We start from the raw sequence: 15,039 nt of genomic DNA on the forward strand, positions 1-15,039 counted from the left end.
AATGGTTAGGCTAGAATACATCTGTAGAAGTATTTGGAATTTTTCTCAAAACAAGAGATTCTTGAGAACTAACTTGACATACAAGAGGAATTTTCCTCCTTTTCATTCAAAAACTATTTGACCAGTACCTGGTCAAAATGCGTCTGCAACCAGATCTGTTTTGCTTGACCATGCAGAACTGGTGACATGGAATTTCCCCCTATCCATTTCCCAGCATTCAAAAGAACAAAACCCTACAGAGATTACTGGCTGGCTCTGTAAAGCCATCATTCTTAATGGAAAGATATAGGTCATCTTAAAGAAACACTTATGCTATAACCGGTATCAAATGAGCAAAGGTGCTGTAGTATATCCCATATTCCTTTATTAAACAATGAACTATTCCAAACTATTCATTTAAAAAAGCTAATAATCCACAGTTTGGCTCAAGAACTAATCCTCCATTTGTCATGATTTCTTTTTAAATTAGCAATAAGTAGACTCAAACTGAAGTGAGGATTTGAACATGTATCAACTACTGCATTTTATTAGCAAGACAGACCGATGCAGACTTCGGAAAAAGCTTTTACCAGGAGAGAAGTTTGAAGTTGATGACTCTGTCCTGAAAAGGAACTCCGCTGCATTTTAGACCCAAATTTCTTTCAGGAATTATTTAAAAATGAGAAAATTTGTTCAGTTATAGTATTTAATGCTTAAAAAAAGATTTTTCAACTGAAGATCAAACCATTTATCCAAAGATGGAACACTGCAATTTTAGAGGAATCCAGAGAAAGATACCATTCTGGCAAGATCCAAAAGTGAGCTCATATGATCAAGACCAAAGATCCTGTCTCCAATGTACAAGAATACCAGTGTGTATCAGCAGCCATTACTGGCCTCAGGTGGTTGTGCCCTGGTTTGTAAAAGTGCATGGCGTTTACCAAGAGAGGGTAGAGACAGTTTCCCTCCAGATTCCTGTCAAGTTTAATAGTAAAAATGGGATTAGAAATTATAGGCCTCCCCCACTTGCCAAAATTAAATCCAGCCAAGTCATTATTTCCACCACCGCAAATAAAACTGGTCTATAGGGTCTGCCTCTTAGTCATGAAAACTGAATTATACCAAATGGATCGGGAAGGGATGGCAGGCATAGAAAGCCTTTTAGTGGAGTAAGTTTTGCTAGAGATCAGACAAACTTTCCAGCTTCAGAGACCTCTTTTTTCAGATGGGGTGGGAAACCTCAGGTCTGGGGGACAAATCCACTCCTCCTACAGTCCCAATCTGGGATCCTCCATATAGCCACATCCCCTTCACATGACCCTATCCCCTTCCCCCCGACACTGATCATTTTGTGGTTTTCTGGCTTTTGTGCAGTTTTTTTCCCCATTCCAAAAGGTTGAAATGCCCCCCCTAAAGCTTACTATTGTAGTTAAAGCTCCCAAGTAAGAGCTTTAACTACAATATGCTGGGGTGGTGGTGGTTGTATTTTGTCCCTGCCCACCAGTGAAATGTGGCCCCCAAGAGCTTCTCCTAAGCTGAATTTGGCCCTTGGGTTGAAAGAGCTTCCCCACCCATGAGACAGAGGATAACAAACTTCTCTTCATGCTTGTAATGGATTGCTCTATTCTGGGTAGGTAGAGATTTTATGGCATAGTTACATTACGATCATATTGCACCACATTTCAGTTGACTTTTCATGAAGCTATTGCTACGTTTCTACGCAGTTCATGCATAAAAATGTATTCTGTCCCATTAATTCACAAGGTCTTATGGAGAGGACAGCTGGGCAATTATTTTGTTTAAAAACATGAGGGAAGTACGCACACTGATGTCTTCAGCCAGAAGTGAAGCTAAGCCCACAGGGTGATGATAAGGGGTTTGGTTCACAGAAAAATTTGGCAAGCATTTAAGAGGACACTCGAACCATGCAGTTTTACAAGTGAGGGTAATGCTGCACGAGGGGTTCAGCCTCCCCTTTCAGCAGGTATTGATGAGTGTGTTCATCACTTGAAATAAAAAGAACCAAGTTTACCACTGGAACATTAGATTAAAAAAGAAATAACTGAAAGAGACACTTAACCTACATGTTTAATCAGAATACAGAACCAAAGCCTAATTCATATACACAATTCAACCTAATGTACATTTGGCGCAAGACCCTTAAAAATAAATTGCATGTGTGGTTATCTCCCATCAGTAAAGTCTCCTGCCATTAAAAGAGTTCTTGCTTTCATATAAGCCCTATTCAGACAGTATAGTCCTGTCTTTAATCAACATGTGAAGGGGGGAGGGGACACAACAAGTATAGCTCCACCCTCAATTTTCCAGGGTTCTAAACTGCATAGGCAGCCTACACAAGTAGAAAAGGGTAATTCAGAAATTATCCCTCCAACTTGTGGAGGGCAACAGGGATTGCGATGTGTGGGGCGGAGCTAGCATGCTCAGCTTCCCCTGTTCACATGTTGATTAAAGACAGAACTAAAATGCCTGAATGGAGCTACAGACATGTCATTGTGTGACTGGGTGTGGGGTGGGTCTCAAATCATCATTTTTATAAGCCTTTTGTTCACATGTTTTCTTTGCTTTGTCAGAGACAGAGAAAGCACAGAAAAAATGTTCTTCTACCCAGAAGCTTGATCATACCTCAATTATAAATACTCCTTATGTGTGTTAACGTCTGCAAAAATGAATTTGCAAAACACTGAAAAACACAGCTAAGAGCTAAAAAAGGAAAGTGAATTAGGAGAATCTGAGAGCTGCTCAATTCAATAAAATTATCAGCATATGAGAAATTCAGTGTTAAGTATAAAAAAAAGTTACAGATGACTGGAAATGAGTGGTATATGTAAGAAATGTTTCTATGGCTTCCATCACAGGCTTTGATTATTTCAGGGTGCAATCCTATCTGAAATCGGAGGCTGCCGACTATCCATGGAGGGGATCCTCTCCTCCATGTTTCAGCTGCCCAGCATTTTGGCTAAATGGGCGATTTTGCCCATCTTGCTGTGACTTGCTGAAACTAGACAGGGAGGCTTCAGGGAGGGAAGGACCTTCTAGACCTGAAAGGAAGCTGTGTAAAGCAGCTTCCATGGTCTTCTCCCTTCCCACCCCTGGGACTGCCCCCTTGTCCCTGCTCTCCGTTTCCAAGTGCAAAGACATAGCCAGCGCGAGGAGAACCATGGCAAGTACGAGGAGGTGGGAGAGGGGTGCATGGTTTCTGGGCTCCAAGGTCAGAGCCCTGGTTCCAACCTCGGATCCCAGAAACTAAACAATCCTATGTCACCCTAGACGCTGTATAGGGGGCATAGGATCACACTCTCTGTGTGATATAGTTTTATTTCTGGCTGCTTATCTTTTGTTAAATAATGAAATGCAATAAAAAACAAATTATACCCTGATTTCATACATTAAATTAAAATGCTCTAAAGGTATTATCTCCTTTTTATTAATTAGTGGGAAACAGATGTAAAAAGTAATATTTTTTCTATTTTTGCATTATATTTGATGCACAGTAAGATTTGTATCAATGAAAGATTTTCTCGGCAACCAAAATGACTGCAAACTTTTTAAAGCCTGGTTCTGATATAATGACCTGATTCTGAAATCCATAAGGGTAAAAGAGATGGGAGACCAAACACAGTATTCATTTCCTCTTATTCACTTATTTTCCCATGGTATGATTCACTTTCACAACCCGACATTATCTGCTTTTTTCCAGCAACTCAGAATTATTTTCTGGAGAATGCTCTAAGTGCAGTAAAGGTTCAAAATGGAAATCTATGAGACATACATCAAGAGCTTGGAGAAAGGAATGAATTCCTAGCCAAAGATTCAACTATTGAGGCTAATGGAGTATAACAGAACCTGGCCGTACATAAGGCATGTTGCTCAGAACTGCTTTTCACCATACGTCAAGGCTACGTAACCCTACATAGTACATGGACTATGACTTTTAAGTGTCCCATTTTTAATTTAGGGTTTTAAGTGTCCCTTTCATATAAAAATGAAATCTATTTTAACATTTTTTAAACCTTAAAATGTCTGCCCCCATCTCCATTTCATAGTTGTAGGATGTAACAATGACTGGCACTAAGATGCACTTTTCTATTACATAAGCTAAAGTTTACAACTCTCTGTACCCTAATGGAAAAAGCCTTTGGATATTAAAGTTGTTTTTAATCCTTGTGCAGCCCCTATCTTTCCTGTTTGAAACTGTCAGCTCCTGCAATGCATGATTTTTACATGACTTATGTGAACAAAAGTCTATGTTTCACTTGCCAAACAAGAGAAAATGTTTAATATATCTAAGCAGCTCCATGTGTCAGCACACCAGAAGAGACTGCTTTAAACTCAAATCGATGCCAAGACAAACTCAGCAATAGTTTCAGTTTAAAACCATGAAGCATTTATTTTCCTACAGCAGCCATATGTGCAGATGGTAATAATTAACAGGTAGATGACATATAAACAACTCCAATACCTGACAATTTATCAAAACTTTCTACTTAACCATCATTCATTAGGACACAAAATCAAACCAGCCACATTTGTCTGAAGAAAAGGCATTTGCTCAATATTAAACAGATTTTATGAATTGTAAGAAATATAAGTAATCAGCTGTTCTAATATGGCAGTATGCAGTGGAACCCTTATCTGTATTACTGCCTGGCAAATTTAGGATGTTTTAGCACCGTGTTATTGAATTGGAAACACTAGGACCTGCGTTAGTGCACGACAGAAAGAATATAAAAGTACAAAGAGGGACAGTGGCATCATTAGTGTTATTTCAAAACTTTCCAGAAAGCCTAATTCCTTATTATTTATTAGAGGTTGCACATTGTCTGTTATACTTTTGTTTTGTAGGTTGAAAACTCAAACATACATATGAAAAAATGCAATTCCTGCAACCTTGCAGTCTGCATGTGAATGGACTACTGGTTACGTTTCTGTGCTATTCAAAGAACACACTTTCTTATATAGCATCTGGTGCAATATAAGCTTTTATATAAACCATCTGATCCAATTAATTTTTTGATTGGACCCAATATGATAACTACTCGTATCTAGCATGCAGAGTGGTGTTTTGCTGTTGATCAGAATTATTACATTTGATTCACCATGTTTATAAATAAAATACTCAGGATGACTTGGGAAAAAAGTTCCAAAACTGCATGCAGTTTGACTCTTTTATTTTTAGTTGTCCAAATTATTCAAGTCTAATTCTTCTCCCAAATTAGGAAACATTTTTAACACCAAAAACTCAAATAGCAACATTCTAATTAATCCATTGACCCGGTTTGCACCTAATGACAATAAATCATGGGTTAGTTAACCAAAGATTTGCTTGGCCCACACCAAGCACATGCCACTATCTCTTTAAATATGTGACCTCTGATCGGTTCCATCATGACCAAACCTGGACACTATGGGTTAATCGTGCCTTAAACAACCCAAAGTTAACCTACAATTAGTTGTTATGTTAACTATGGGTTGTTTAATCCATGATTAACCTATAGTGTCTGGGTTTGGTTGCGACAGAGCAACCTCTTATTGGAGATTGCATACTGAAAATGGTGGCATCATGCACCACAGCAAATCATGGATTAACCCACAAACTGCCACTATTATGTCCGTAAAGGCTCATTGTCTTGCATTAGCATCTGTTGTTTCCCTTGGAAGGCAGCTAGACAAACCTCAAACTACTGATGCAACTTAAGAAAGCTTGCTTTCAACATTTTAAACAACAGCTGGCCCAATACAGTTGACTTTTCATTTATTGCTTCTCATTATGTGAGAATATAGCTATTAAGATTCTCACCTTCGACCCAAGTTATCAACATTCTGTTCCAAATCTTACCAGGAAACATTTTGGTCAGTTAGGCAAGGAAACATGAGCATGGGGAACATGTCCTACCATTTCATTAGAGTAGTCCAAACTGGATGTAACCAGAACATGTGTCACTGTGGTGAGGTGTTTTCTCGATGGGCTGCAGCTGGGAGACCAGCTGAAGCTGGGAGAAATCCTGACTACTGATTTCACCTGTGCCTCCACACTGAAAGTGCAAAATCCAGGACGACCCCCAAACTGCATGTCTGAGTTGCAACTCTGTCTAAGGCAGGCTGCACACCTCTATCCAGTTCAGTGGTTTTCCCAAACCACAGGAACTCTGTCTTGTCAGGATACAATTTCAGCTTGTTCGCCCTCATTGTCCCAAAACTGCCTTGAGACACCTGTTTGGAACTACTACCACCTCCCCCCTGGGATTAGATGGTAGAAATGAAAGGTCGTATGCGTGTCATCTGCATACTGAAACCACATCACATCCCAAACCTCTGGATGATGTCTCTCAAGATTTGGGGGGTGGGGAAACAAAAATCCACTGAAAATAGCTCTCTGCATTTCATGTGCCTCTTCTGGTGTGAAGGCCTTTGGGATTGGAAAGGCACCATTGTATCCAAGCCAATATTTTCAGTTATCTCTCATGGAGCTTGAAGCTCTAATAATTCCAGTTGGGCAACATGACAATGCTTTTTCTATTGGCCGAAACAACTTGCCTCTCACATAAAACCAGTTTAAAATTATTAACTGGAGTCTTAGAAACTTCATTAAGAGTTGAAAATATACTGAACTAGTTCTTTTGATTTGTCTTTTGGAATCCGTAACATTTATTAGCATCTAGATTAGGTGCCCAATGAGGACCAGTTGTACCATTCTACATCATAGACTAAATACATTAATAAAAGCTCAACATCTAAAAAAAATATTAAGTTCACCATCTCAGATGTTTCCGACTTTGGAATTTTAACCAAATGTTCTTATGAATAGAGAAGTTATAGAATATTAGCATGAAGTATATAACTCTAAGGTTATTTTTATTTTCGACTTACAGTATTAGTCGAATCTTCTTGCAAAATTCTGTCATACAGCTGGATTGCATCATCATACCTGTTGTAAGGTGCAAACAAAAAACACTTGCACATGAATTCCATATACTTCGAGTCTTTCACCCCAACCCAACAAGAGACATCAATCCAACAAGAGGTACACATGTGCATGGCCAGTAGAGATGCAGAGGATCATCTGGTTGTCGACATGAACCTGCATAATAATGCTCATCTGGTTAGATTAAATTGGCTGAATGTGTATTCTGGTGTATTCAGGGTCATCAGCCTTTCGGGGGAAGGGTTTCAGGTTCAATCCCTGGTATCTCCAGGTAGAGCTAGGAAAGAATCCTGCCTGAAAACTTGGATAGATGCTGCCAGTCAGTGTTGACAATACTGGGCAAGATGGGCTCAGCGTAAGGCAGCTTCCTATGTTCCTATGTGTAGGAGTTGTTGCATGTGACTCAATGGTAAACTCTGTTCAACCTCTGGCTTACTGTGTACCTGTGGATGGGGTTTTTGTTTTCTATTATTGCAAACTGTCATAAGCTGCCTTCAGGATTATTCAGTCAAAATGTTGGCTGTAAACTTTTAAAATAAATAAAATACTTTATCATCAGAATGACTTTCTGACAAGACTATAAAGAGAGAAGGTTCCAAATTCAGAATCAGACAATGGATCCATCTACCCAATACTACCTACTGTGTTTAGCAATGGCTCTGCAAGATTTCAGGCAGCCGTGCTCCCAGAGATGCCACTTTTTAACTGGGATTACTTTATACAATGAATTCATAAAGGGCCAGTTCACATGACACAACAGCCCACTGTGGGTTAATTAACCCACAAGGAGCTGTGGTGTGTGCCAGCCGCCATTATGAATATGCTAGCCCCAGCCAGGAGTTGCCGTGGCTTATCGTATCATCCAAACCTGGGTAGTGGGTTTATTCGAGGGTTAAACAACCCTTGCATAATCCTAAAACAGACCATGGGTTATGCAACCGTTGTTTAATCCTCACTGGTCAGGTTTGGATGACATGACAAGCCACGGCAACCCCTAGCCAGAGCCTGCATATTCATTATGGCAGCTGGCACACGTCACAGCACCCCAAGGGTTAAGCCACAGTGGGCTCTCATGTCATCCAAACCAGGTCATATTCTACTGCTGAAGTATGGCCTTTCTTCATCATCAGGGCTCCTCTCCTATATAACCATATTGTTTTCCGTTGTGTGGAAGCTGCATACATGAAATCTCTTCAAACAACAGCCTCTGCTTCAAAAGGATCCCCCGAAATTGTTTATTAGATGTTGTGTCCCAACGTTAGGCAGCTGTTTTAATATACCGAGGACCTCTTTATGAACATAGCTATTTGAGGCCAACAGTTCCACTAGTGTCCCTCTTATTTCTATTTCTGAGATATCAGAAGAACATATTTTCACATTCAAAATCCACAGCTGTGCAATGTATTTCTTAGGACTAACCAAAATTAGCAAATCTTCAGTAGGGTAGAACCTATCTCATGAACAAGGCTATGTATAATATAGGACATCACTGAAAGAGTTGGACTGTGCTACTAAAGTTTAAGAGTGGTTGGTAAGTTTTTAGATACTGCGTAAGAATTTGTTATTGTACATAATATCTCTCTTAAATTCTCTAATATGTTTTCATACTAACTAAAGTCTGTTTATCTACCACTGACAATCCTATCTTATTACCATGTACACAAGTTTACTTCCTTCACAGAATTTTTGACTGTGGGAGACTTTTTTTAAAGCTGAGTCTGGAAAAGATTTTATTAAAAATTCAGTTACCTCTCCATGGCTTCAAATCTCATGCCAGTTAACCGCTTAACTCTATGGCTCCCAGGGAATTGCCGTCTCAGTTCTTGAAGACAAAACTATATTTTTAAGAATGCCACAAAGAGAGGTGGGGGTAAGGAACACACTTTTCTCTCAAGTTTGAAATCAACATGTGAATGATGTTTATTTAAGTGCAACAAGTGAGAGGCTCATCTGGCAGTGACCTTTCTTAATGCAAACCAAAGTACCATACCAACACCTCTCCAGCAATGTTTGAGAGATACCAGGCCATAGACAGAACCCACTACAGACTTGAAGCTACAAAATATTCTGCAGTCAGTTAAAAAAAAATTATCCAGAAACTATCCTATAATTTATTAGGACCATTCTTTTGAGTTTTGACCACAGAATGCAGTTTGCACTCCTGTGGATAGCCTTTGCAACACAAGAAAGTTAAGACAAAGAACACTTTATTATTTATTTCATTTCATTTCTATACCGCCCAATAGTCAAAGCTCTCTGGGCAGTTTACAAAATTAAAACCAAAAAGCAAACAATAAAACAATATAAAATATATAAAACATTGAAACCACGTAATAGACCAGTTAATGCTATTTCCTATAATGTGACTTTTGATTAAAGGAAAAGACCTATTAATGGGGTAAGTCAGTAACAGGTAATGAAGGCACTTTTAGTTGGAAAAATAATTCCAATACTAACTGTTTCCAGGTATCAGAGGTTCTTGAAAAAATTATTAGAATGGGCAAAATTAAGGAATCTGCAAAAATAGCACAATTTAGAGAGGAAACAAACGAAAAGACAAACATAATATTTTATACCTATAAGTTCTAGATATAAAGGGATCATGAAAGAGCAGATCAACAGAGAGAACAGGAGATGTGAGTGAGAGTGTTAGAATAACTAAGATCTCAAGCTGGAGCATAAAAGAGAAATAAGATTAGGTTTGACTATGAAAAATGAGAAATGGGATATGGATGCAAAGAGAACAAAAGCTAGTGAAGAGAAGTGAGTTGAGTTCTACTCTTCAATACAAGACATGTGGCCAATGAGCTTGTCTGGGTTTCTTCTTGTTCCTCATCTCCACTCACTCAAATGCATTTCTGCTTCTTCCTCATCTCCGCTTAGGCACCCCTCTCTGCTTTTTCCAGTGGATACATCCATCTTCATCTGCCGTATTTTCTTTGATATCGCACATGGATTAACACAATCATAAGGAAGCATGGTGGCTAGGTTCGGGGTGCTGGTGATCACAGGTCAGGGCAACAGGTCACAGAACAAGTCTGGCCATCCTGATAATTTAGTTGAACAACTCTGGAGCAGAAAGGCTTAACAAAGTCAGTGTGGAAGACAAACTGAATAAACTCAACGGCATAATTTTGGACAGAGATGAAGTTATCATGGTGTAACAAAGGCAAGGAAAGACACAGGTCAGTGAGAGAAAGCAAGAGCATGAAAAGGGTTTCAGTGGTAGGAATGATGAGAGAAAGTGTATTTTGGAAATTTACCCCATTGTTCCTATTTAGTATCTATTTTGTTTCAGCAATGGAAAAATGGCACATCCATTTTTCCAAGAAGTCTGGCATTGCAGACCCTGAACAAACTGTATTTAATCAAGGCAGACCAAACCTGACATACTTCCTGACTCCCCCTCCCCTTGCCTTGAATTTTGTCATTAAGGGGGAGGAACAGCCAGAAAGGAAATGAAAAATACTTAAATATAAAAAGGGAACTGTGAAAATGATCTTACTTTAATCAAAATAAGGAAAAGAAAATGCAGACCCCAACTTCTGACACACAGGTACTACAGGTGGCTGCCAAAAGCAGGTGATCTCACTAAAGCCATGTGCTGAGTGGCTGTGTGTGTGTGCGTGCGCATACATGTGGGGCTGTGGGAGGGCAGTGTGTGTGTGTGTGTGCACGTGCGCGCGCACGCGTGTGTGTGCCACTTGACAGAGATGAAGTTGGAGAACTACAAAACTTCCACAGGTTATGAACAGACGTTTCGGAGTTGAAGAAACAGTTCTAAAATACCAAAAGTTTAGATTAAGCTAAGTGAAGGTCTACCATATCTCATCTGGAACTGATGGCATGACAGGCCTCCTATTTGTTGTTTTCTACAGACAAGAAGTTAGAGTTCAAATACAGTTTTGGAATCTGGTGTCTGCAGCTGTGGCAAAAGGCCAGTCAGAATTATGACTATTTTGAATGCCCTTACAATTAAGTATGTGGACCAATAAAAATCTAACATTTTCATTAGGCTTTTAAACTGTTTTCAATGTGGAGACCAAGTAGTAACACTGCTTGCACCATGCTGTGTTTCTTATAGGACACTTTGGGGCCAGAGGTTCAAACTTAAAACTGTTGCGGCAATTATTGGTGTTAAAAAAAATCACAGTTTTGAACTTGTTGGTTGGTTCTTTGGGAAATTCATAACCGTGTTTTAAAAGAAGGAGAATGTCAATGCACAATTCCTACATATGTCTGTATTTTATGCACATAGTATCACCTTTTTTGTTTCAACACGGTGAATTCAAAGTGATGTCATTGCTTCTATGATGCCACGACATGATCAGCAGCAGTGCAATATTGGATTGCATTGCAAATTTGTCTCTTTGCTCTTGCTGGCACTCTGAAGTAACAGGAAATGAGGGAAGGCTGGATTGTCTGGCCCCAGCCCTTTGCCTTGAGCCCTGCCCACCACCCTGAAAACGTCTCTGAAATGGAATTCAACCCTTGGACCGAATGAGGTTCTGCATCCCTGTGATACACAAAATCACTAGCCTACTTTATTTAAAACACTCTGAAAGAGGTTTTGCATATCTGATTACCTGCGCGGAGGATAAGCATTCTGGGTATGTGCTCAGTGCAATGAGCTCCTGGCCCTCAGGGAATAACTTTGTTCCCTTGAAACCAAGATTGCTGAGCTGAACAAGGTGAGAGATACAAAAAGGTTTGTGGATGAAACCTCTGGGGATGTGACAGGGGTGTGTCAATGCCACAGTGACAGCTGAGAGAGGGACTTAGAGAATTGAGGCATCACTCCATGAAAGAGGAAAATAATCCCTTAGAAGGGACTCATCCTTTGGGGGACTAACAGATATCCTCTTGTGCTGAGGATATGCCTTCAGGGGGTGGTAGGGGTCTTGTGGTAGTGGGAACATCTACTTGGAGACACAGACAGCTGGGTTTGCGATGGGTGAGTAGACCACATAGTGAGTTCCCTGCCTGATGCGAAGGTTGTGGATATCACACATCTTCTAGATAGCCTGGTAGATCATGCTGGGATTAATTCAGTGGTTGTGGTATACATCAGCAACAAAGATGTGGGGAGATGTTGTGAGGTGCTGGAAAGCAAATTTAGGCTGCTAAGTAGGACACTGAAAGCCAGAACCTCCAAGAGAGCCTTCTCTGAAATGCTACTTGTTCCACTTGCATGGCCAGCTAGACAGGCAAAGCTGAGGGGTTTCAATACATGGATGAGACCATTGTGTAAGGAGAAAGGGTTTAAATCAATTAAGCACTGGAGAACATAGCCTCCAAGCTAAGATGGAAGAGTGAGTGCAAGGTTTTAAAGGAGAACATAGATATAGTGGGTATAATGGGAACCAGTGGGACATGGTCAACTCTGGATACAAACTCTATAGGAAAGACTGGGAAGGGCATACTGGGGATGGTGTCACTCTATATCAAACAAACTAGAAACCTCAAAAGAGGCAGACTCCTTCACAGAATCACTGTGGGCGATAGTAGCAAGCCCTAAAAGTAATTGAGTGCTAGGGACATGCTAACATCCCCATGAGCAAAATGCTCAGAGTGATCTTAAGATGGAGATGAAATCAGGGAGGCATCCAAACAGAAAAGTGTTGTAATAATGGGTGACTTCAATAACCCTCACAGCGACTAGATAAATGAATGTTCCGGTCATGGCAAAGCTAATTTTTTTCGATGCTCTAAATGACTCCACCCTAGAAAAGTTGGTCATGAAACTGACCAGAGGGGAAGTACGCACAGCTCATAGTTATACTATGGAATTCGCGATCAGTCTATAAGATATAGCTTTAAAATGGGTTACACAAAATCATGGAGGACAAGGCTATCAGTGGTTACTAGTCATGGCGATATATTCCCTCCAGTATCACAGACGCTATGTTTCTGAATACCAGTTGCTAGGGAACACAAGCAGAAGGGTGCTATTCCATTCATGTCCTTCTTGTGGGCTTCCTATTGGGGAATCCGGCCACTATGTGAAAAAAACACTGGACTAGATAGGCCTTTAGTCTGGTCCAGCATGGCTCTTATGTTCTGTTCTCTGAAGGCAAATATAATATGAGTGAAGGTAAGAACTTCTTCACTTTTTATGTTGCACCTCAAGCTATTCCAATCCATGCGAAGTTCACTATTATAATACAGTATTTTCTAATACTGTGTTCATAGTTCCTAGACCATTGATGAAGTAAATCTATTTCTCCTCTTGAGACTACAAGTACCTTAAATTCATAAATGGTCTTTTTAATACACTGCACAAGATTAATCTGTGCCGTTTTATTTATTTTTTGAGTCACATCTACTATTAAACTAGTGTACAAACTTCCTATTGAAAAGCTTGTATAATTCAAGCATTTACATGCTCTTCCACCAGAAGAACATGGTCAGAGAAGATATCAGGTTCCCCATTTTGTAGCGCTCCTCTTCTTTGACCAAAAAAAGGGGGAAAAGATTTCCATAATACAAACAACATTTCTGTAGCAACCATGCAATGAAACCAACATGCAAGACATTGACTATAGCCTCCATAGAAAAGACACTAGATTGAGAGTTACTTTCAATCCTTTGAAAAACTGACATATACTAAGGTTTTATATCAACATTTTCTTTACAGTATGGCAGCTAACACATTATTTTGGCACTAGCTTGTATCCAAGTAGCTGTAAATATTTTTACAACTGTTGAAAGACCCATGATAATTATAAGCAAAAGCATGGTGTAGACATTATATTTCTTTTAAGATCTTACAAGCCTCACGGCCTATTTAAACAATTAAAAGGCCAGATTTTTTCCATAGCACTTACACCAGGATGGGAACATGTGGCCATCCAGATGTTGTTGTACTGCAACTCCCATAATCTCTTGCCACTGGCTATACTAGCTAGGGCTGGTGGGAGTTGCAGTCCAAGAACATCTGGAGGGCTACACATTCCCTATCCCTGACATACACTCAAGGTAGCCCCACTGAAGGACCAAAACTACTAGCATAACTGCATATTATGGAGTGTAGGTTTGTTATGGGGGAGGAAACAGATATGCATGAATACTGTTTCTTTATCATAAATAGGGAAAATGTGCAGCCCAGAACTAGAAAGGTGGAGTCACAGTTGCCAAAGAATTAAATTTTAAAAGCAAAACACTTCAGAAATGATGGGCCATAATGGTCAAAAGAAGGATAGCTTTGCTGGGGTAAAACGCTATTCTATTTTTAATGGGCTACCTGACCACTACCATGCTTCAGCACAGCTGTGAGGGAAGCCCTCAATCTTTCAAGAACATCACACATTAGAAGTGCAGCAAACAATGCGGGGGGGGGGGGGAGAAGTGGGGAGCCAAGTTCTTTTTCATAAGTCATATTGCACTAGGTGCCTGTGACACCTACAAAATACATGACATAACATTAAACAACAACAGCAGCAAAGTATATGATAGAGATTATGCTGCAGGGAGAGGACGGCAACAACACAAATTTCAGTTTGAATGGTGGGAGAATTCAATGGGCAGAATCCGATGGTGGCCTTGCACATGTGGCAGCCCTGCCACTTCCAGTCCGCAAGTGGTCTTGACTGCTTGCAGAACAACAATTTAATGCTTCCAGAGGCAAGTCCCCAAAGGAGTGGAAACACTTGTTTCTGGAAGGGGGCAGGTTGGCGAAGCTAGCATAAGGGAGCGCCGCAGACTTGCCTCCTTCCAGAAATGAGCATTTCCACTTGTTTTGGGGGTTGCCTCTGGAATCACTAAACTGTCGTTCCACAAGCAGTAGGGGCTACTTGTGGACTGGAAATGGTGGGGCTGGCCGCATGTGGACCAGAATCAGAGGCCAGCTCTGCTAGTGGATGGGCAGCATTGGATTCTGCCCAATGATCCCATTACAGAATTACTGCATCAAAAAAGGATGTCTAGCTCCCAAAGAGCATATTGTTGTGGTTAACAAGAACAGCCTGCTGCATCTCCCCAACATTATCTTTAAAAACATTCACATTAAGAAAGGTACTTCTGTTCCTATCAATTGCCCCTTCCCATTGCAGCCCACTACACTGCATCCTACAGTATTCCAGGAGGTTTCCCAACCCTCTGGACTCAGAAGCATCTTT

General features: G+C 40.2%; 1 protein-coding gene across 4 annotated transcripts in view; it reads right to left on the reverse strand.

Moving 5' to 3' along the window:
• The window catches only part of EMC2 (ER membrane protein complex subunit 2), a 53,500-nt gene that overhangs the window by 19,813 nt on the left and 18,648 nt on the right, over positions 1–15,039 (reverse strand). For all 4 annotated transcript variants that reach the window (XR_014790015.1, XR_014790016.1, XM_084848930.1 and 1 more), the window contains exons 4-5: positions 8,672–8,757; positions 6,868–6,925 (exon numbers count right to left, since the gene is read on the reverse strand). Coding sequence is in view for 2 of the 4 variants with exons in the window: in XM_084848930.1 (XP_084705056.1) it covers positions 6,868–6,925; positions 8,672–8,757 (144 nt within the window). In the remaining 2 variants the exon portion in view is untranslated. The remainder of the gene's footprint in view (positions 1–6,867; positions 6,926–8,671; positions 8,758–15,039) is intronic.

This window comes from Heloderma suspectum, chromosome 4, assembly GCF_057233095.1.
Source record: "Heloderma suspectum isolate Gila_16-S chromosome 4, 16-S_ref, whole genome shotgun sequence".
Taxonomy (NCBI): domain Eukaryota; kingdom Metazoa; phylum Chordata; class Lepidosauria; order Squamata; family Helodermatidae; genus Heloderma; species Heloderma suspectum.